Source organism: Xenopus laevis, chromosome 8L (assembly GCF_017654675.1).
Source record: "Xenopus laevis strain J_2021 chromosome 8L, Xenopus_laevis_v10.1, whole genome shotgun sequence".
Classification (NCBI taxonomy): Eukaryota; Metazoa; Chordata; class Amphibia; order Anura; family Pipidae; genus Xenopus; species Xenopus laevis.
This window is the reverse complement of record NC_054385.1, coordinates 11,634,572-11,658,350: the sequence shown is the minus strand read 5'-3', so window position 1 is coordinate 11,658,350 and position 23,779 is coordinate 11,634,572. Positions and strand designations below refer to the sequence as shown.

At 44.6% G+C, this 23,779-nt stretch overlaps 2 protein-coding genes across 2 annotated transcripts in view; one reads left to right on the top strand and one right to left on the bottom strand.

Moving 5' to 3' along the window:
- The window catches only part of LOC108704496, a 91,359-nt gene that overhangs the window by 30,955 nt on the left and 36,625 nt on the right, over positions 1-23,779 (bottom strand). The gene's annotated exons all lie outside the window — the stretch shown is intronic.
- Positions 1-23,779, top strand: part of fam102a.L (family with sequence similarity 102 member A L homeolog) — a 36,223-nt gene that overhangs the window by 4,696 nt on the left and 7,748 nt on the right. Inside the window, 7 exon segments of the mRNA NM_001092420.1 lie at positions 17,033-17,153; positions 19,954-19,983; positions 22,281-22,397; positions 22,504-22,550; positions 22,679-22,818; positions 22,915-23,019; positions 23,589-23,778. Of these exon segments, the coding sequence (NP_001085889.1) occupies positions 17,033-17,153; positions 19,954-19,983; positions 22,281-22,397; positions 22,504-22,550; positions 22,679-22,818; positions 22,915-23,019; positions 23,589-23,778 (750 nt within the window).

Here is a 23,779-nt window from a genome sequence, read left to right as displayed (position 1 = left end):
CCTGAGCCCACCGGGAGATCCTCTGGCACACTGTGAGGCCAGTCCAACCCCCGAGCAGAAAATAATGTGAAAAATGCAAATTCATATAAATCATAAATTCTAAGCTGTATAAATTCCAAAGATTGTGGCTTGATATAAATTATTCTCAACTTTGGCCTTGAATTCCATCCTTGTTTACTGATGGTGGGAAAGAGCGTAATTTGCTGCGTCATAAAGACTGGGGCCAACAGCTGTATCTACTGTAAAGTGTATTAAAAAAAAAAATCTTGATTAACCCATTAAGGTTCTGGGAAAGCAATTGCACCTCATACTGTATGCTGACTAATAACTGCACTACTGTACTGGCGTCAGGCAAAGACTGTGTCACAGTGATTCGGTTCTCTCCTAACGTATCTCCTTCAACTAGGGATGCACTGAATTCACTATTTTAGGATTTTAGGAAATACAGAACAGAATTCTAACCCTAATTAGGGGTAAAGAGAACAACACACAATAAAATTTTTTACTTTGTGTGATGTAAAGTCAAGTGATTTTTTGGATTCTGATACGGTTCAACCAGGCATTTGGATTTTGCCGAATCCTGCAGAAAAAGGCTGATTCCTGGATTCAGTGCATCCCCTGATTATGATCCAGCCAGTAGATAGGATTCACCTTGCTTTAATTAAAATCTCTTTTATTGAAACTCTTGGTCCTAAAAGCAGCCTTCTTATATTAGTCTCAGGGCTTCAAATAAAGGGCTTTTTATTAAAGAAAAACAGAGAGCGGTGCCTGTGTTCTTTGAAAGCAGTCCAGGGTGACTCCCACTGTAAATTGTGCATCATAATATCCCTGATGTTAAGGCAAACACTATAATAAAGTTCAATAACCCAATTTTTTCCCATGGTATGACCAAGAATAATAAGTATATCTGTGAGCCTTCTCCCTACTCACTGCCTGGCTATTGTTATCTAACCTGGTCCTATGGTAAATGAAGTGCAGGATCACCCCAAGACTGGACACGTTGCATCCCTTAAAGGGGTTAACTTTTTAGGTATGTTATAGAATGGCCAATTCCAAGCAACTTTACAATTGGTCTTCACTGGGTTTTTTTAAAATAATTTTTCAAGTATTTGCCTTTTTCTTCTGACTCTTTCCGGCAAAAGGGGGGGTCTCTGACCCCATCTATGGACAAATGCTTTTTAAGGCTACAAATGTATTTGTCATGGCTACCTTTTATTACTCATATTTATATTTAGGCCTCCCCTATTCAAAATCAATCAATGTATGGTTGCTAGGGTCATTTGGTCCCTCAAAAACCTAATTGCTGAAATTGAAAATTGAAAACCAGAATATCACATCATACTAAAAGTTAACAACCCCTTTAATAAATGACCCCCTTGTCAGCCTATTACAAATTGAAGGTAACTTTACTGGCTTCATATTCAGGTCATTTAGGACACCGGTTTCCAACTTGTTTTATGCTGAGTTCTCAAAATATAATTGCATTGTACTTAACTGCCTGGAGGGCAACATTTTACAGAGAAATACATTGTTTGATTTCAGCTTATAATTATCTAGATTATTTTTAGCCTTGGCCGCAACAAATCAGTTATAGAACTTTGATTTTATGGTCCTCAGGGAGTCGGAATAAACTTTTGTTTTGTTATAGGAAAATACAAAAGAACAAAAATGAAGGCTGTGACCTAAACCTTTTAGTACAGGTATGGAATGCATTATCCAGAAAGCTCCGAAAGACGGAAAGGCCGTCTCCTATTGACTCCATTTTATCCACATAATCTAAATTTAATAATCTAAATAATCTGATTTCCTTTTTCTCTGTAATAATAAAACAGTAGCTTGTACTTGATCCCAACTAAGATATAATTAATCCTTATTGGAAGCAAAACCAGCCTATTGAGTTTATTTAATGTTTACATGATTTTCTAGTAAACTTAAGGTATGAAGATCCAAATTAAAGAAAGATCCATTACCGAAAACCCCCCAGATCCCAAGCATTCTGGATAACAGCATATATTGAATATGCACGCTGCCCCCTCTTGTTTTACATTCCTAGAAGTGCACTAGTGAGGGTCAAGACTTTCTCGACCCGCACCCGACCCTAACCCGCCCCCACCCAATCTGAACCCGGCTCGGCCTGCTGCTGCCCCTCTATTTATAGACCCGCGCCCCGCAGTGACAACCAGTGTCAGACTGGCCCACCGGGATACCAAGGAAAAGTCCCGGCGAGCCCAGGTGTCAGTGGTCCCTCATGCTGCTAGACATTTGGCCTATTTCACGGCCATCCCCTATTTCTTTGAGAACAAAGAGGCTAAATAGATGGAATAATAGATTATAGTATGTAAAGAAAAGAGACTAGAGAGTAGAGGTTGAGCGAGGAGAGGAAGAATAATAGTATTGAGAGTGGGCCCCTGGTCTAAGATTACTTGGTGGGCCCCTGGTCAAAGGTTTTTGGGTGGGCCCCTGGTGTCCCAGTTCGACACTGGTGACATCACAAAATGGGTGGGGCGGGGGCGGCCACAGGTCTATAAATTCCGGCGCTGGAAGTGCTAGGTCACAGGCGGGGAAGCAGGAGACTAGCTCGGCCCAGATCCGCCCGTGACCCGAAGATTTTGTGCAGGAGTCGGCCCAAACCTGCCCGACCCACAGGTTCTGGGCCGGCCCGCACATCACTAAAGTGCACCTATACACGTGGAGATATAGGTATACGGATTAAGTTGGCAGTTTATTAGGCAGTGTATGGGGCCCTCAGATGGGCTACCCTGATCGATATCTGGCCAAAAGTCAGCGATATGTCAATCGGGTGGGTTTAAAAATCCCGTCGGATCGAGGACTGCATCAGTTCGTTGATGCGGCCCTCAATCCGACCACCCAAGTCGTAATCCGATTGTTGGGCACGAGGACTCCTGATCGGATCAGCCCAACCTCAAGATGGACATATCGGGGAGAGATCTCCATATGTATGGCCCGCTTAACCCTCTACTTTGATAGAATCCTGTGCGTCATTTGGACCTCTCTGCTCAGGGACACGAAGCACAATCCTTATCCTCTTGCGCACATTCTGGAAACTCTATCCGGTTAACAGTTTGTGGCCGTGCCCTATGTGAGCTGAGCCGAGAAGGTGCATTGGCAACAAGACACGGCACGCACAAAAGCTATTGCACTCTTAGTGCGGAATACCTGACGTTCTCTATGACATTCCTTTGTTCCAGTCCGAGCAAGGGCCTTTTTTGTTTTTCGGTACATCAGGTTCCATGAGGCTGCAACTAGATAGCTGCCCCCAGCATTGCACAAAAGGGTGTAGCAGTCTTACATAAGCCAGGCCGTCATTCTCTCCCTGTAAATAGCTCTAATTTGAGCACGTTTTTAGTGTTGCCGTGCAAAGCTGTTTTTGGGCTAAGTGGTAATTTTCTGTGCTTTTAGTTCATGTACAGGATTATCTGCATACTTAGTAATAAGACACCAGAGCTGTGCAGAATTCTTATCCAGCTCATATCACAGGCAATAGGCTGCAGTGGAACCAACATCTGATAACCATCTCTCTCGGAGGAAATATATCAGAGAACTTCTCATATTAGATCTATTCACTGCTGTGATGGTAATGGCAGATAGAGCGGGTGTTGCTAAGAGATACATTGTATTATTGTATGTCTGATTCGTTTTAAATGAATGGAGCTTTATCAGGTCGATATTCACTAACTTTCAGATTGTAATAGAACGGTGAATTCTAAGCGATTTTTCAATTGGTCTTTATATTTTATAGTTTTTGGATTATTTTCCCTCTTCTTCTGACTCTGTCCAGCTTTCACATGGGGGGGTCACTGACCCCATATTTAAAACAAATGCCCTATAAAACTACACATTTACTGTTATTGCTACATTGTATTACTCATCTTTCTATTCAGGCCCTCTCCTATTCCTGTTCCAGTCTCTTATTCAAATCAATGCAGGGTTGCTAGGGGATTTTAGACCCTAGCAACCCGATTGCTGTAATTGCAAACTGGAGAGCTGCTGAATAAAAAAGCTAAAACCACAAATAATAAAAAATGAAAACCAATTACAAATTGTCTCAAAATATCACTCTCTACATCATGCTAAAAGCTAATTTAAAGGTGAACAACCCCTTTAGGTATATGGAGGCCCAAACAGAACCCTCCTAGCCCAATAAATAGTGACTGTCTATGGCAGGGATCCCCAACCTTTTGGGTCCATGAGCAACATTCAGAAGTAAAAGGAGTTGGGGAGCAACACAAGCATGAAAAATGTTCTTGGGCTGCCAAATAAGTGCTGTGATTGGCCATTTGGTAGCCCCATGTGGATTGTCAACCTACATTGAGGCTCTGCTTGGCACTATACTTAGTTTTTATGCAATTAAAACAGGAATTCAAAAATAAGCTCCTGCTTTGAGGCCCCTGAGAGCAACATCCAAGGGGTTGGAGAGCTCACAAGCTACTGGTTGGGGATCACTGGTCTATGGCATTTTACATCAGCCTCTCAGATTGCCAGTCAGGTTAATCTAAGTTAATTTAATACTGAACGACCCTTTTAATTGAAAGCCAATTAATCTAATTCTATGCCATCATACTTTGGGTCTAAACTGTAACCCCCCACAAGAGGTAACAGGGCAACCCTGTGCTAAATCTACATTGATACCACAAGACAAAGTAACTCTGAAGTTGCAGTGCTGACTGCTCCGCTCCTTTTTAATCACTGGGAAGTGCTGCTGGGAGTTGTAGTTCACAAGGATTAGAGGATATTATAAACTGGCTTTTATATTATGCCAGATGGGGATCCATAGGGGAGAAATACTAGCTGATGGTGACATAATTTTATCTAACCTTGCCTTTTGCAAACAGAAGGTCAGATAGAGCACACTGGCATCCCTGGAGCAATAATGAGGATTTATGAGGGATTGCACTGTAACCATTGCACTGTAACCAGCACCACCTTTCACTTACTATTGCAATATTTCTGTTATCTACCAGACTGCTGATAAGCACTCAGAAAATCAATACACCTGCCCATCAAAAGCCTGCCGCATGAAGAAACTTTCCTTTACAAGGAAATATTATTTAATACTCTACTGTATTGCTATACTGGGTGTCCCTTTGATTCCAGTTCTTCTATAAGGCAAAAACTACAATCTGCCTGAGCGGAAACTGGTCAGGGATCAGTCGAATCCCACTAACCGCACAATAATTTCGAAGGATTGGTCGGTTGTTCGCAAGAAAAATCTTTGCGTCTTTATGTCACCTGCATAGCCCCTGCCTAAAACAGGACAATTTAGTTCTTTTATAGCGAGAGATTTTAATGCTGGTAAGGTTTTTGTGGTAACACGGAAAAAGACTCTGTGTGTTCAAAAAGTCTATCTCCTTGTGTCTGAATGGGACTCTGAATAGTGTATGTTTTCCCTTTAGAGTTGTTTTTCTTTCGTTTTAAGGGATACTGTCATGGGAATTTTTTTTTCTCAAAACACATTAGTTAACAGTGCTGCTCCAGCAGAATTCTGCACTGAAATCCATTTCTCAAAGGAGCAAACTGATTTTTTTTATATTTATATATTTTGACATCTGACATAGGGCTAGACTAGGGGTGTCCAAACATTTGCAACGAGGGCCAGATTTGGTGAGGTGAAAATGGGTGGGGGCTGACCATTCAGCCTGACATTCTTTGAACCATTAACATCATTTAATTCATTTAAACAAGGAATTGCGTAGCCGTAGCAGTAATACAGTATTTGGTAAAAAAAAGTACGTGTCTATTACTAACACCTTCAGCACACAGGCAGCAGTATAGACCAAGTGGCAGATCACTTCAATAATGTGCCCAAATATTACTGCTACAGCTAGGCAATTCCTGATTGCACTGTGCTGGCAGGCCGCATTAATATTAATTTCATGATGGAGGCGGAGGGCCGCTGTAAATTTGAAAACGGGCTGCATTTCGCCCCCAGGCCTGACTTTGGACACGCCTGGGCTAGACATATTGTCAGTTTCCCAGCTGCCCCAAGTCATGTGACTTGTGCTCTGCTAAACATCAGTCACTCTTTACCGCAAGTAGATATCACCCCCTCCCAGCAGCCTAACAACAGAACAATTGGAAGGTAACCGGATAGCAGCTCCCTAACACAAGATAACAGCTGCCTAAGAACAGCACTCAATAGTAAAATCCAGGTCCCACTGAGACACATTCGATTACATTGAGTACAAGAAACCACAGCCTGCCAGAAAGCAGTTCCATCCTAAAGTGCTGGCTCTTTCTGAAATCACATGACCAGGCAAAATGACCTGAGATGCACCTACACACCAATATTACAACTAAAAAACTACACTTGCTGGTTCAGGAATGACATTTTATATTGTAGAGTGAATTATTTGCAGTGTAAACAGTGTAATTTAGAAATTTAGAAATAAAAACAACATCATAAAAATCTCCTGCTCTTGCACATGACAGATGAAAGAGTAACCTGGGAATGTATATTAAAGACCACCTGCATTAACTATCTACTAGGGATGCACTGAATCCACTGTTTTTAGGATTCAGCCGAACTCTTTGTAAAAGATTGGGCCGAATACCGACAGAACCTGAATGCTAATCTGCCTATGCAAATTAGGGAAGGGGGAAAGAGAACTGCGCAGTGGTGTGAGCGGAAGTCTATATTCACGATCCATCTTTCTACACGGAAGCATTAGCAATAATAGTACTGGGAAATGATCATGGAAAAGCTCGAGGTTTGGCTGTGCCTTTGTTTTGCTGAATGTGCAGAACGCCACTGAGATGAAGTGTCCATGACATTTCTGTCCCTTTGTCCTTCCTCCTCAGATTCCTGTTGATTTAGGAAGTTACCAAATTATCATAACAATCCTTCCTGCGGCTCGTATGATCCAGAGCTTTTGCTGGGGAGCTTATCTGAGGAATGAACAGTTCATATCAGCAGTGGAAGTAGGGTAACAATAGGAAGGAATAGGAATTGGGTGGCGTTGCTTTTAAAGCTTCATCGATGCAAGGATTCTAGGAATTGTAGTTTTAGACTAGGGCCAGAAGATTGCGTTTCAACGTAGGCCGAGAATCTGCACCTCTGCTGCTTTTCTGCTCCTGCACCCCAGAAGCATTGTCTCCGCTCAGCTGCAGGCAGACACGGAGGTTTTCAGAGCTGAAACACGACTTTTTGCATTTTGCGCCGAAATCCGACTCCAGTTCAGAAGACATGGGCGATCAGTAGGGCAGCTCATATGCATAGTATCGATTGTCTGGCCCTTGCCTTGGAGTTTCTGAAGTCACGAAGATTTGCCTGTCCTTAGATTCACGATAATGAAAATTTTATATAAGCTCCAGCATACGGAAATAAGAAACTTTCTAAATATAATCAATTAAAAATTCTGTACTGTTTCTGAAATAATCAAGTTAATCTTCACTATTCCTCTCTCAGCATCTGTTTCTCTTCATTCTCTCTTCATGCAGCAGTTGGGTGTCAGATAATCATTGACAGTGAGATCCAATATATCTTATAGGGGGGCTCCTATTGGCTAGAAGATGTATTAGAGCTCACTCTTATTAAAATCACCAGATATCATGTCTCTCTACATGCAGAATTTGTGCAAAAGCCAGTTATTTTGTTTGTACTAGAATCAGTTATTTGATTGATTTTGTTATTTATTGACTTTTGATCATAAAATTATTGGCACTTTTCTGTGCAAATTGTCAGTTATGAAAAACAGCGAGACAGAATCAAAGGCAGTGACCTTCTTTGAATATCAAGGAGAGATGGCAGCAATGTTTTACATGTGGCTGGTGTAGCTTGGAAGCTGTACAGCATTCATCCACTTTGGGGAGACTAATCTCTCCAAACTGCCTCCTCTGCCTTCCCGCCGGCTGGAATGTAAATCGCCGGTGGGATGGCACTCAGAGCGCTTCGTTTCCGAAGTCACCCGCATCTTCACAATTTACATTCTAGCCAGCAGGAAGTCAGGGGAGGCAGTTGGGAAATTAGTCGCCCTGAAGAAGACGATAGTGGATGGATTAGGAAGGGTTACTATCCGTCTGGTTTTGAATATTAAGCATTTAAGAGCTGCTAACACAGAATTAGATGTTTTAGAAACCCATCGGTACCAGCAAGGATCAAGCAAATCATAGTCACAACACAGGCAAAGGGTCGAGGCAGGCAGCAGAATTTGAAGTCAAGAACAGGCAGAAGTCGAAAACCAGTAAAGTACAATAGCAAAACAATGCTTCAGCAGGGTCTGTAAACAGAAGCCAGCTTGGGCACTGTTAAAATGGAGGAAGGCCTTTTTAAAGGAGAATTAGCGCCAAAAGTTCGTATCTCACACCGAAAAATATTGTAATGATGTTCGGCATTAAAAAAGCGAGCGTCACGAGACGTTGCCGGAAGTGCACGCCTGCACCCCAGAGGCCGGGAAGAGACGTATGGAGGGAGGGGGGTCTATGTAGGGTAGGGGGGAAGGGTTTTTTTTAATAAGGGGTTTACTTCTCCTTTAAACCCAGGCCTATGTTTAATTGTGATTGAGCAGCAAAGAAGCATCAAACCCAGTTATACAAAGCGTTTTTGTCTGCCAAGGAATAGAACCATCTTAGCCCAAGGTGATGCTTGTGACTGGACAAGAACATAAATTTTGTGTCTGTAAGAAATGGGCAAGCAAGGAGTAAAGAGGAGCTTCTCCCCTACCAAAGGGAACTGGAGTGAGAGAAGGATATTGCAAGAGTTCTTTGTTATGATCAAAATATTCCCTGAAATGTGATGCCAGTATTTGGGGCGTGTAAGGGAATTTAGGCTGCAGAACAGACATCTGAATGCAATTTAGACACAGACCTACTACACCTTGTAAACTTGCAATTCTTCTCCTTTGATCTGCCAGGGAAAACCATGTAATGCATCCCCTCCTTCCGCGTTGTGTGGGCCTAGCACATTGTTGTTTGCAGCTATTTTGGATCACAACAAGGTTAAATAATAGTAGTTCACTATGGAAACCAATTTTGGGGGTGGGGGGTGTTTAACATCTTGACAAGAAGCAAGAGCATACAGTCACAGAGGAGGCTGGGAAAGGCTTGTGCCATTGTAGAACAGTGTAATCCCTATTTCTCAATATGTAAGAACATCCCATTTACGTTGTCTGTTTCCCTGTGTCCCATCTGTCACCTCTTTGTGATTATAACCAGCCTCCCTCCCGCTTTGTGACCCTGATAAGTCACTTAGCAAAAGTATCCATCTGATCTGCTGTACACAGTCATTACTCCGTTGATCCTTGGGCAGATAGAAGACAGTTAACTAGTATATCGTGATCCAAAAAAGTGCTGGTTAAAGGGCCAAAGGCTACTCTCTGACCGCTGATTAAGTGACAAGGCTGCTTGTTATGTCAACACCAGTTAATTGTCAATGCTTACTATTTCATCCCCTGACCTTGCCTCTGTTGTGGTTTAAGTAATGAGATATTGCCTCCATGCCTTCCTGATTAATCACTTACCCAAAGAGCTCCCAGCTCATGTTTTTCTTACACAATGACATGAATACACCATGCCAGTTACGTGTCCTCCTCTATCTCTGTATGTAAAATATCCAAATACTCTCTTTGAATTTTTGCATTAGAGACTGGAAAGGGGGTCACTATTCACATGGTGAATCCATTGTCATTGTCACGATCGCCGCCCGGAGCAGGACCAGGAGCTCCGGGCGGCGCAGCTACCACTTCCGACGCCGCTCCCAAAATGGCGGCGCCCATGGCCGTCACGTGGGTAGCGGCGCCGGCGCAGAGACGCCTGCGCGCAAGTGCGCAGGCGCGAAGACGTCACAACGGCGCGACGGACGCAGGCGCAGCGCGTCGGTCGCAGACGTGCTGACGCCGACGCAAGGGCGCCAAAAAACCCCTTTAAAAGGACGCCTGAGGCGCCAAGATGGCGCCCGAAAATAGGATCTCGTTCCTGAGAAGATTCCTGGGTTTCCTGCTTCTATTCCTGTTATCCCTGAGGATATTCCTGATTGATCTCTTGTTATTGACCCCCTGCCTGGACTTTGGACTCTGTTTGTATTCTGCCTGCCTTGTGACCTGTTGCCTGAATTCCATTACCCCTTCTGTCGAATCCCTGGATACCGCGATCCTGATCCCTCCTGAGGGGCTTCCTCCTAGATCCGGACAACTCCCCCAGAGGGAACTCCCGGTTCCCTGACAGTCATACCCATAGACCCTAGGGTACCCAGTGTATAAAAGTGAGGCATTGGTCTCTTTGATTTAGGGTGAATGATATATAAACGAGGGAAGCCAGAGATGGTCTAGTGAATGTGAGGATGCTCTTTATAACCAGGGTAGTTAGTGAAATAATGCCCTGGAGCCTAAAGGCAAAGCAAAACACCCATCTGTCCATGGCCACATAGAAATGTGTCACCTGCTGTAGCGATTCCCATGGTCAGAATCACACCCCCACCCTCTGTTTATAGGCAGGTGCAGGGATCCTAAATCTGCTGCTGTCATTGGTCCCTGTACCAGGCAGCTGCCCCCTCAGGTCCTCTGTACCACACAGAAGGGAGATTGTGGCACCATCATTGTTGTGCTTTTGTGTCTTTCTGCACAAACGAGGAGGAGGAAGGGCCATCATTGTTTTGCAGGAGTTTGGAGGAATTCCATGCTGCTTCTCCTATAATGCGCCTTTGTTTTCACAGGCCTGAAAGAATAGCCATGTGTGATTGGGAAAAATATTCCTTAAATACACCCTTACTGCATGGCAGAAGAGGGCAGTGCACTTTATTGCTAGGTTGGCTGACTATTTATGATGGTGAAGGAAGCCCTTCATGGTAATTGCCAAATGAGTGGATAATAGTCTCTGGGAAGGGAGTGTGACTGTGGGATAGCAGGTATAGTAGGGAGAGATGGTGCCTATAGTAACAGTGGATAATAGTCTCTGGGAAGGGAGTGTGACTGTGGGATAGCAGGTATAGTAGGGAGAGATTGTGCCTATAGTAACCGTGGGATAATAGTCTCTGGGAAGGGAGTGTGACTGTGGGATAGCAGGTATAGCAGAGAGAGATGGTGCCTATAGTAACAGTGGATAATAGTCTCTGGGAAGGGAGTGTGGCTGTGGGATAGCAGGTATAGTAGGGAGAGATGGTGTCTATAGTAACAGTGGGATAATAGTCTCTGGGAAGGGAGTGTGACTGTGGGATAGCAGGTATAGTAGGGAGAGATGGTGCCTATAGTAACAGTGGGATAATAGTCTCTGGGAAGGGAGTGTGACTGTGGGATAGCAGGTATAGTAGGGAGAGATGGTGCCTATAGTAACAGTGGATAATAGTCTCTGGGAAGGGAGTGTGACTGTGGGATAGCAGGTATAGTAGGGAGAGATGGTGCCTATAGTAACAGTGGGATAATAGTCTCTGGGAAGGGAGTGTGACTGTGGATAGCAGATATAGTAGGGAGAGATGGTGCCTAAAGTAGCAGTAGGAATAAGTTTTGGAGACTGCAGAATTGCAGGTAGGTAGGTAGCTAGCAGGATGGTGGGCAGTTACAGAGGCACCTTTATCTGTATAATCCCCTGGGCCCTGCTACTGAGTTATCTTGCAAATAAATTATTTCTTATAGCCCAAGGTTTCTCGGTGCTAGTGTCTATCCTTTCACTCCTGTTTTGTATGCTTGGACTTTGACTTCTCTGATCCTTAAAGCATTTCAGGAATGTGCCCTTGGGCAACTCATTCTCTGCCACCAGCAGCAGCAGCATGGTCTCCCACCTTTATGGGCTAGTCCACACGGGGAGATAGCGACGCGTTTGCGGTCGCGGCGACAAAGCGCCGCGACAGTCGCCGCGACCGGCGCAGGCGACAGTTTTGTATGGGCGCCTATGTAAAAACGCCTGTGCTAACCACACGAGGCGATGCGCTTTTCAACAGTCGCCTGAAAATGCCTCGCCAGGCCTCGCGACGCTATCGCGAATAGCCCTAAGGCTGTAGAAAGTCACAAATGGCTTGACGCTTTAAGTTATCCTTTATAACTGGCTTTACAAATACCTTTATTAAATTGTTCCTGAATTTGCGCAAATGCCTTCAGGAGCTGAAAGGCCGAACCGATACAATGATCCGTAAGATAAGACTGCTGCGACTGTACCGCTCTTAAATCAAAGTAATTGGAAGTGGGTAACGTGCTGTGCGGCTGAGATCTCTGATTTATGGGCAGGCATCACCCACGAGGCAAGAAAAGTCTGGGTTAGGTATATTTGCCCCTTTTGGTTTTCCAACTTTAGTAAATATTCAGGTGCAGTAGTGGAAATAGTCTTAAGGTCCCCATACACGGGCCAATAAAAGCTGCCAACAGACCGAGTCGGCAGCTTATTGGCCCATGTGTGGGGCAATCCGATGGGCTTTCCCGATCGATATCTGTCCGAAAGTCGTATATGCGGTCCCGCGATCCAACCGCCTGTATCGGATGCATTATGATCCAATCGTTGGACCCCTAGGGGGCACGAACGGATCGGCTCAATATCGCCCACTTCAATGTGGGCATATCGGGGAGAGATCCGCTCGTTTGAGGACATTGCCAAACGAGCGGATCTCTACGTCTATGGCCACGTTTAAGGGGGATGTCCGCCGAATGGTGGCCTATGGTCACTTTAATTATAGAGAGCAGTGCTGCTAATGTGGTTAATGATCTCAGACACAGAGATTAGGAAATCACGTGGAGGTAGAAATAATCCATTGCTGTGGTAGTTGAGTTTCACAACATGGATGTTCAGCATTAATTAGCTGTGTGTAAAAAGTTAACATAGCGTCACTTTAAGGGTCAGGCCACACAGGGCGTTTTGGGGAGATCTTGTCGCCTGGTTACTAATTGCCTCGTTTTTGCGGCGACTTCAGAAAACGAATTGCCGGCTGTTTTGTTTTTTTTTTCATTTTAGCCGGCGCAGAGTCAGGCGTTTGGCGAGATTGGTCACCGCAAAAACGAGGTGATTAGTCGCCAGGCGACCAAATCTCCCCAATATGCCCTGTGTGGACTTACCCTAACAGTCTAATGATGCTGAGCCTTACTTTGCTCATTCCTCCAACATGGCCCTCCTCCTTCAAGTCTATGGTAAGTACTATACTGCTGCTAGCTGTTGGAAGGCTTCCAGCTGCCCCATGCCCTAGGATTATAAAAAAAAATGAGGTCATGCTTAATTGTGCCTTTAGTTTCCCTTTAAATTCAGCAATTACACTAGCATCTAGCTACAAACTATAGTGAAAGAAGTAGGTCATCATGATTTTCTATTTCTGCAACACTGGTTCCCTGGTGAGAATGTCAAGGATTCCCAGTTAAATTGTGGCATTTCTTGTGATCACAATATCAATACATTTATTTCCTTATGGTATAAGCAGTTTATTCACTATATTGCCTCAGTTGTTTGCGCTGAGAGATCAGAGCCGCGATTCAACACCTCCGGATTATCAGATTAATGACTTGTGCTTGGTATCACTTTGTGGCATGCCATAGGGTCATAGATCAAGCTCAGTGGTATAAACAACGTCTTGTTGTGAATTCCCTAATCTTCTCTGTGGTTTCTTGTTTGCGGCTTCTGCTGAACTACAGCTCCCAGCATCCCCAGCTGGAGTTTCCAGTACGTGAAGGGAGAATTTGCCGGAAACGCTGCAGTTAAAGCTTCTGGATATCGGCAGGGATGTAGGACGGTCTATTTATGGATATGAATAATGCATTCTCACCTAGCACCAGGCTGCTCAGATAATGGGAGCAGCTAAATGTCTCCCATGCCCATCTTCTGTCACTGCAACTGGAGTGCCACGCATTTAGCACAGCTTCAAGTGTTGTTTTATTGGCACAGATCTCCCTTGTTTCTCCCTAATTGCTTAGCTTGGTTGATGTGACTATTACAGGCAAAGGCTACAAACCATACTGAGTTCATAATGCAACTGGTGTGTGTCTAACCCCATTTGGGGGTCTCTTTCACATTTTATAGAGCTCTGATTCCATTCAGAGTGCAGGGAAGTCATAAGGGGTTGAGGGACCTGTGGGGCCCACCAGTATTTCTTAAGCATAGGACCCAGGGCAGATGCCCCATTTTGTTACCCATTGAGGACCGCTCAATATCATATGGATTCCTGGGGCTCATTCTAATCTGTCGGCCCTTTGGCACCTGGCCAGTATTTTACCGGCCTGGCTGGTAAAAAATATGTTTGATCCCAATGTTATTAATAGGGAAAAAAGATAAATATGTAGGAAGGCAGGTATTTGTTTCCAGAAAAGGTGGTAACCCTAGCCCTGATGCCTCCAGTTTGCACCTTTTTCCTTGCATGATGCCCCTTGTGCATTACTTGTTTGCCTCCATTACACTCATCCGGCCCTTATTAATGACAGTTTGCAACGGGGTTATACTAGGGATGCACCAAATCCAGGATTCAGTTTGGGATTCTGCCTTTTTCAGCAGGATTCGGCCGGATCCATGTGCCTGGCAGAACTGAATCCAAATCAAAGGGCGGTAAGGGGAATCACTTAACTTTTTGTCACAAAACAAGGAAGTAAAAAATGTTTTTTCCCACTTTTTCCATTTCTGTCCCGAATTTGCATATGCAAATTGGGATTAAGATTCGGATGAATATTTCATGAAGGATTCGCTGATTCGAACCGAATCTCAAATAGTGGATTCAGGGCATCCCTAGGTAATGCACCGTGGTTCTGCAGTGCAGTTGTGTTGGCTACAATCAGGGACAACTCCCCGCGTCTCCAGCACACTGCAGATTTATGGAGTTCACAAAATGATTCCCAAACAGTGAACAGAGTCTATGCTACTCGATCATCAGAACGAAGCAGCAGGACGTTTCCCTCATCACACAACCCAGAAGATTCACTTACACACAGTTAGGTCTGGCCATAAAGTAAGTTAAACTGGCCATACATATGGAGATCCGCTCGTTTGGTGAGGTTGCCATAAGAGCGGATCTCTCCCTGATATGCCCACCTTGAGGTGGGCTACATTGGGCTGATCCGATCATGGGCCTAGGGTCCAACAGTTGGATCACAAAGGGTGGTCTGATCGAGGACTGCAACAATGAACCAATGCAGTCCTCGATCCAATGGGATTTTTAATCTGCTATCGATCAGGAAAGCGTGTAAGAGGTCCCCGGATACACTGGGCAATAACCTGCCAATTTAATCTGCTGGCAGTTTATATCTGGCAGTTTATGGGGGCCTTTACTGTTAGTGGCTTGTACATGTGTGGCTAGGGTTGCCACCTTTCCTGAAAAAAAATACTGGCCTTCCTATATATTTATCTTTTTTCCCTATTAATAACATTGGGATCAACCATCATTTTTCCCCGCCAGGCCGGTAAGATACCGGCCAGGTGGCAACCCTATGTGTGGCTAAGTGCTCCCTTGCTTCTCCCATGGGTCCAGATGCCCGTGTACCTCCTGCTGCAACAGTGCACATTTCCTACCAACATGCTTTGTGCCTCTTGCTTAGAGTGAGCGCCTGATTATCTCCCACACACCCCTGCCTTCATATGATATTACTGTCAGCTGCTCATTAGTACGTTCTCCCAGTGCGCCCCAGGGTATCCCCTAGAATCAGCGGGGCGTGCTACTACTAATTTAGGCTCCTGTATTTACGCTTCAGTGTGTCCCCAGCTGCCGTTGCATCAATTTTCTTCTTTCTTTTGTGTGCAGCTTCACCCAGTTAATTCGACATAAATGTTACTGCTGAAATGATTTCCTTCCTCCCCTCCAGCCAACACTCCAGTTCCTTACATATTTACTATGAAGCCGCATGCAGGGGGCAGTGGGAATTAAAGCCTTGGCAGATAGAAAGCTGATGCCTGCTACATTGGTGCAGTAGTCAGGACAAGCTGCACTTAAATGCAGATAATGCTTTCAATAGCACTACAATACACTGTATTTGTTTTCATTATTTGGGAGGGGTTCTCCTTTAAATGGAAAAGAAATGTAGATATTCTGGTCTTATAAGTGGGTTTCATTTTCCCGTACGCTTTCACGCGGTTCTGCTTTGTTCTGGAACGCCAGCCAAAGGAAGGCAATTGATTTCATGGCTACAGTGTTGCAGGGAGTTGGTCTGTATAAGGAACAATTAACAATGGAACCTCTGTTTGGCAGAGCCTGCCGGTTATATCACAGGCCTCAGCGGTACCTGGGATAGGAAATTACTGGCGGATTGCTGAGCCCCCTTTCTTTCCTACTGTCAGACATGAGATCAGTTCTGTATCTGGGTCTGCCAGCAGCCGGAAGTCCTGCTTAGATATGGCAGTTTGCTCTCCTGCCAGTTGCAGTCACATGCTGGCCATTTGCTGTGCTTGCAGCCCTGATAGGATCTGGCTTTGTGCAGCAGCAATCCACAGCACATATGGTTCCTATTGCTGCACTAGGAGACAGACAGTTCTAAAATGTAAAAGCGCTAGAGCAGAATGACTAACAGACCAAAGTGACCTGCAGTAACCACAGCTTTATTTTGGGCCTGTTCGATTGTTTAGCAAACACGTTGCAGGCACTTCCTTGGTCAAGTTCCTTAATAGAAGCAAAGAGCATGGGAAAAAGGGTTCAGTGCAGTGTTTTTGTCTGTTCTTAGCTTGTGGGTTTGGGAGAAAAGGAATAAGCCCTTCATCTGCCTCTTACTGTTAGAATGAAGTCCCCCCATAAGCTCCATGTGACTGCACTGAAATATGCCTGCGCCTCTGGCACCCAAGCATTACAATTCATAAGTAGAGAATCCCTGCTCCTGATGCCTCGTGCCTGCAGGGCTGGGTAACACGATGAATGTTCTAATTCCTTTCTGCACTTGCTTTGCTTCTCTCCTCCTATGTTTTTCATACGGTTTATACTGAGCTTTATCCTCCCCTTTTCTTTCCGGGCTGTTATTATAGTTGGCAAAGGTAACCACAGGAGTGCACAATGATCACTAGGAGCACAGCTCTGTCGGTGTATGGAGATTGCATCAGCAATATGGCAGCTCCCATTCAAGCGAATATAGGCAGAATATAGGCTTTTTGCAACCTGATGTGGATGATCTGAAGAGATCTAACTGATTTCCTTTTGATGCAGGGAGGAGGTCCAGGAAAACTGTGTGCGCTGGAAGAAGAAGTTCAACTTTGTGTGCAAGATGAGTGCTAACTCTGCAACGGGAGTGCTGGACCCCTGCGTCTGCAGAGTCTCCGTGCGGAAGGTGAGCATGTTTAAAGTCAGAGAATATTCTGGCTATGTTTGGGCTCAGATACACCAACATCTCTACAAGCTTCCTGGTGCTCCACAGGCTCTTGTTCTGCCCAAATGGCACATTTCAGGGATTTATTATATGAGTGCTGCTGATCATCTCTTTAGCCCCAATACCAAGCAACCTGTGTGCAAACTACTAACTTCCTTAGGTGAATAGTGTACAAAGAATCTCTCCTGGTTCTAATCTCCAAAATGATGTGTTTTACAGTGTTAACATTTATCTAACTGGCTTTTTTAGCAACAAAAAGGCTGAATTGCATCTCAGTGGAGCATTCTCAGACACCTTCAAGGCTCGTGCTGTTTTCTTTATTTAGTGTGCAAAGCCGCCTGCATAGTCTCCGTAGAGACAAGAGTCTTGGCACTTCACTTCAGGCTGATCTCTCAGCCAAAATATATTCCTCTATTCTTACATTCCTCCAATGATAATCCAGCAGTAAAGCACCTTTTATGTCTCCTGCAACCCAAAAACACAAATCATTGTCGGAGGAACATGGCTGGAGGCAGTGGCACAAACAAACAATTATCTTCAGCATTTCTAAGCTGCGTTCAAACTGACTGCACTTAACGATTAACTCCTTGCACTCATGTTATTCCTAATAGTATTGTACAGCTACAAATCCATGGGTTAGCACTACCACAGTACAGGGGTAACCAAACAGGGGCCATAGTACCTATAAAGCAGTGGGATAATAGTTTCTAGGAAGGGAGTGTGACTGTGGGATAGCAGGTATAGTAGGAGAGATGGTGTCTATAGTAACAGTGGGATAATAGTCTCTGGGAAGGGAGTGTGACTGTGGGATAGCAGGTATAGTAGGGAGAGATGGTGTCTATAGTAACAGTGGATAATAGTTTTTGGGAAGGGAGTGTGACTGTGGGATAGCAGGTATAGTAGGGAGAGATGGTGCCTATAGTAACAGTGGATAATAGTCTCTGGGAAGGGAGTGTGACTGTGGGATAGCAGGTATAGTAGGGAGAGATGGTGCCTATAGTAACAGCGGTATAATAGTCTCTGGGAAGGGAGTGTGACTGTGGGATAGCAGGTATAGTAGGGAGAGATGGTGCCTATAGTAACAGTGGGATAATAGTCTCTGGGAAGGGAGTGTGACTGTGGGATATCAGGTATAGTAGGGAGAGATGGTGCCTATAGTAACAGCGGTATAATAGTCTCTGGGAAGGGAGTGTGACTGTGGGATAGCAGGTATAGTAGGGAGAGATGGTGCCTATAGTAACAGTGGGATAATAGTCTCTGGGAAGGTAGTGTGACTGTGGGATAGCAGGTATAGTAGGGAGAGATGGTGTCTATAGTAACAGTGGGATAATAGTCTCTGGGAAGGGAGTGTGACTGTGGGATAGCAGGTATAGTAGGGAGAGATGGTGTCTATAGTAACAGTGGGATAAAAGTCTCTGGGAAGGGAGTGTGACTGTGGGATAGCAGGTATAGTAGGGAGAGATGGTGCCTATAGTAACAGCGGTATAATAGTCTCTGGGAAGGGAGTGTGACTGTGGGATAGCAGGTATAGTAGGGAGAGATGGTGCCTATAGTAACAGTGGATAATAGTCTCTGGGAAGGGAGTGTGACTGTAGGATAGCAGGTATAGTAGGGAGAGATGGTGTCTATAGTAACAGTGGGATAATAGTCTCTGGGAAGGGAGTGTGACTGTGGGATACTAGGTATAGTAGTTACTGGCAGAAGAGGAGATATCACTTGCCTCTATTTGGACTAAAATCTGCCCTGTCCAGTGTGCATATATATGGAGTGGAGCACACATGATTTTTGCAAAGTGATCTGAATGTACTTTACATAAAATTGTCAGCACATAATACTCTGTGGCTATTAGGTGTATGCAGGGAGCCAAGCTGGGTGCTATTAATGGGAGATGCTGGATTTGTGTGGGATGCTTTGTTTTACAGTGAGTGTGTGGGATGCTTTGTGTGAGATAACTGTGCGTGTTATATGTGGGTTGCGTGTGTGTGTTAGTTTTGATGTGAATTGAAATTAGTTAACTGTTTAATAGGTTAATGCTTTAAAAAATAGATATTTTGTGTTTGATAGCAAGGATCTGCCTGTTGGATATCCTCCCTATGGCCCTCCATCTGCACGACTGCATTATAGGGGTTGTTCAACTTTGAATGAATTTTTAGTATTACGTACAGTGGTTTATTCTGAGACAATCTGCCTTTGGTTTTCATTTTTTATTATTTGTGGTTTTTGAGTTATTTCACTTTTTATTCAGCAGCTCTCCAGTTTGCAATTTTAGTCATCTGGTTGCTAGGGTCCAAATTCCCCTAGCAACCCTGCATTGATTTGAACAAGGGACTGGAATATGAATAGGAGAGGCCTGAATAGAAACATAAGTAATAAAAAGTAACAATAACAATTTGTAGCCTCACAGAGCATTTGTTTTTAGATGGGGTCAGTGACCCCCATTTGAAAGCTGGAAAGAGTCAGAAGAAGCCGGCAAATTATTCAAAAACTGTACAAAATAAAAAATGAAGACCAATTGAAAAGTTACTAAGACTTAGCCATTCTATGACATATTAAAAGTTAACTTAAAGGCAAACCTCCCCCTTTAAATCTGCATTCTAGTTCAAGATGCAGGCTGCACTGTTTCCAACACAGCCATGCATTATGCAAGAGTTGAAGATCTGTAGGATTGTTGTTATGAATGTATACTGTAGATTTGCGTTTGCTCTGTGTGTGTCCCTGTGCTGTCACAATGGATATCCTAATCTGTGCTTTCCTGTTACAGGAACTGAAGGGAGGAAAAACATATTCAAAGGTAAGTGCGTCTGATCATAAATCAGTTATATCCCCTTCATTCCCCAGGGCCCCCTGGCAAGGTTAATATCAGTAGAGTCACATGGGAGTGTGTGCGTATTGGCAGCTAATAGTTTAAAGGAAATCTGCCACCCTGCCCAGTCTGCCCCAGAACAGATTTAGTGGTTTATCTCACATTGTGCACTCAGTGCTTTTACATTAACCACAACTCTCTTTATCTAGTGAACTGCAGCATTCAAACCTCCATCTCCTCTTAACTTATTTTTAAGGGCAGACACACGCGGTCAGATTCAGGGAGATCATTCGCCCGGCGACAAATCTCCTCTTATTCGGGGCGACTAATCTCCCCCAAACTGCCTGCCCCTGATAATCGCCGGCGGGAAGGCACTCTGAGGGCTTCGTTTTCCGAAGGCAATTTCCATTCTAGCCGGCGGGAAGGCAGTTCAGGTAGATTAGTCGACCCGAAGAAGAGGAGATTTGTCGCCGGGCAACTAATCTACCCGAATCTGACCGTGTGTCTCTGCCCTAAACCACCTCTTTTAAAGGAGAAGGAAAGGCTTCTTGCACTTGGTGGTGCCAAATGTTAGGCACACCCAAGTGATTGTATTTACTTACCTGAAACCCTGGGCCATTGCTCCTATCAGCAGAAAACTGCACCGACCTGGGGTTATACCAGTGAGCACCACGGAGCAGTCCACTTACGCCTTTTTCTGTCTTCGAATTTCCCGGGGCAGACGCATGCGCAGTTGAATGAAATAGCCAACTTTTTAGTTTAAGTTCAGCTTTTTGTTCTACTGCGCATGAGCAGCCACGCGAAGAAAGAAGAAGCCGGAAGAGGATCGCTCCGTGGCTCACACTGGTATAACCCCGGGCGGTGCAGTTTTCTGCTGATAGGAGCACTGATCCGGGGTTTCAGGTAAGTCAATACAATCACCTTACATTTGGCACCACCAATCACACAAAGCCTATCCTTCTCCTTTAAGGGCAAGCAAAGCCTGAGTAAAGGTGGCCATAGACGTTACAATGATGATCTTTCCTGGAAATTATGTTTTCAGAAAATATAGTTTGTTTGAATACACAATGTGTTGTAGAGCTGAATCGTCAGATATACAGATAGAAACAATAGAATTCTACCTGTATCTGACGATTCAGCACTAAAGAGTGGCCTTCAAAGGCACCCGATCCAAATTGTCCGCCTGAGCCGATTGATGACTCGACCGATATCTAAGTCTTCTGCCGATATCAGTCGGTTCGTCTCCCACCATACACGCATGGAATATCGTAAGAAAATTTGTTTCGTACAATAATATATCTGTGCGTCTGTGGCCACCTTTAGACTAGAAATGGTGTACGGCACCAGGTTCCAACAATTTCTCCTCTTCCTTTGCTCACTCAACCTCTTTTTTCGAAGTCTCTTTTTTTTTTTTATTCAATAATATATAATTCTATCTATTTAGCCTCTTTGTTCCCATACAGAAATAGGTAATGACAATGAAACAGGCCAAATGGTTAGAAGCAGGAGGGCCCACCGACACTTGGGCCCACCGGGAGTTTTCCTGGTATCCCAGTGGGCCAGTCGACATACATGCCAGATCATTGACTGTACTACCCAACTGCCCAGGCGTTAGTGCCACTTGGAGAGGGAATCCTTTTTATCAGACAACCCTATGATTCTATTAGGTTCCAGTTATTCTATCCAGACTGAAAATATCACGTGCCGATCCACTGTCTTACAGGGTACATCGGCAGGTAAGGACAGGAGAGGAACTGCAGCTCTCCGTCTGTTTACATCATGTATTCCTGCATACAGCGTCTGGGCGGATATCAGGAACAGTGCTATGTTATTGAAGGGAAAAATGGCACAGCAAGCAAATCGGAATCGGCAGCTGTGAGAGGGAAGCAGAAAGGACTGGGGCAGAGCATCCTTCCATGCTTTTCCTACATGTATTTCCTGCCAGGGTTGTGGGGCCCCCTGCTAATAACGTAATATGACGCAAGCAGGTAGAGGAGTACACAAGACATAGGATAGCCTTTACCTAAATTATAAACATGTCTAACAGTGATCCCCTTCCATGCATTGTGCAGTCGTGGATTATATAAGATGAACCACTATTTGAAGCTGCACGTGTAGCTCTTCAGCAGCAGTGGGCAGGCAGCAGTATACTCAGTACTACCACTTCTCCGCTCATCTTTCTGCATCTAAGTGGGCTCACTAGTATATTTCCTGTAGTACAGTAATACCATGGGACATTCACTTTATAACATGCTGCTAACCAGTTTTTGTCATGTTCTTTTCAGCTGGGCTTTGCTGATCTCAATCTGGCCGAGTTTGCTGGTTCTGGCTCCGCTGCCCGCTGCTGCCTGCTGGAAGGTTATGATACCAGGAACACAAGGCAGGACAACTCCATTCTAAAGGTAGCGGATCCCTTCTGTTCTTGTATCTGCTTGTGCAATATTAATCTTATGGCCACCATCAGTACACTGTGAAATCCCTTTTAACGTGTCTTCTGTGCCGTGGCAGGTCAACATTGGGATGTCGCTTCTTTCTGGAGACCCATGCTTCAAGACGTAAGTTACAGCTTTATATATAACGATACCTATGTTTATAAAACCAACCCTTCTGCATGGAGTCTCTGTGTATTAACTTCGTGACACTATTCCATGCTAACAACTTGTTCTTTTCCCTTTTTTTCCAGACCTCTATCTACAGTGAAAACAGTGTCTCCCCCGGGACAAGACTCCTCGTTACAGATGACATGTAAAGGAGAAGGGACAGTAAGGTCAGCGGGTGGCACCGTGAGGCAGAACAGAAGCCGGCAGGCTATGCTGAGCTCAGGTATGGCCTCATTCTGGTGCTGGGCTCATAATATGTGCATAAAATAAGATCATTTTATTTATCTGCATTTATTTAATTTTCTTTTACTTTTTTTAGGGGTTTTTGACGAAACAGAGCAAAACCTATCAAGTCCAGAGGAAACGCCCCATTCAGGGCATTCCCGCAACTCTAGCCAGGCCAGCCAGCAATCCAAAATATCTGGTAAGCAGTTTACAAGCCGCCTCCTGTGTTCTTTATCCTTCTTGCAAAGAGTCTCTGGGGCAAATTCACTTAAGGGCGAAATGGCTAACGCTAGCAACATTTTGCCAGAAATCCCATTCCGCAGGGACATCGGCAGTTTACTAACAGGTGTAAGCGTCAATTCCCTAGCGAATGGGACCGTTGCTATCGTTCCTTCGCACTCTATTGCTCTGTCGAACGGTCGTTACTCCGCAAGTTCAGTAACGCGTAAGAGGACTGACGAAGTTTCGCTAGGCAGAAGCGATCGCAAGCTTAATCTTGCTTTGAAATGATCGCACTGTTGAAGTAACGATTCTGAAAAGTTGCCAGCGTTTGGTGCCCAGGACGCAACTTTGCATTTTAGAGAATTAGCGTAGTGGTAACTAATTTCTGCCTGGTGAAGTAGCACGAAGTATGGGCGAAGAGTTGGCCCTTCAGTGAATCTGCCCCTCTGTTAGCAAAGCTTTCAGTAGATACGTGTCTGTGTTTTATTGCTGGCATGTGCCAGAATATAATAGGATACTATTGTGAAGTGCTTTTTTTGTGTGCAGGTCACAGCTCCGAACATTCCCGCTGCTCCAGCATGTCAGACCTGACTCACAGACGGAACACGTCTACCAGCAGCAGCGTCTCTGGGGGTCTCAGCCTCACAGCAGAGGGGACTGAACCTGAGCGAGATGTTAAGCCGGAAAAGCCTCCACGGCCTATTCGGCCTCCCCTTCACCCAGACAGACACTCCAGG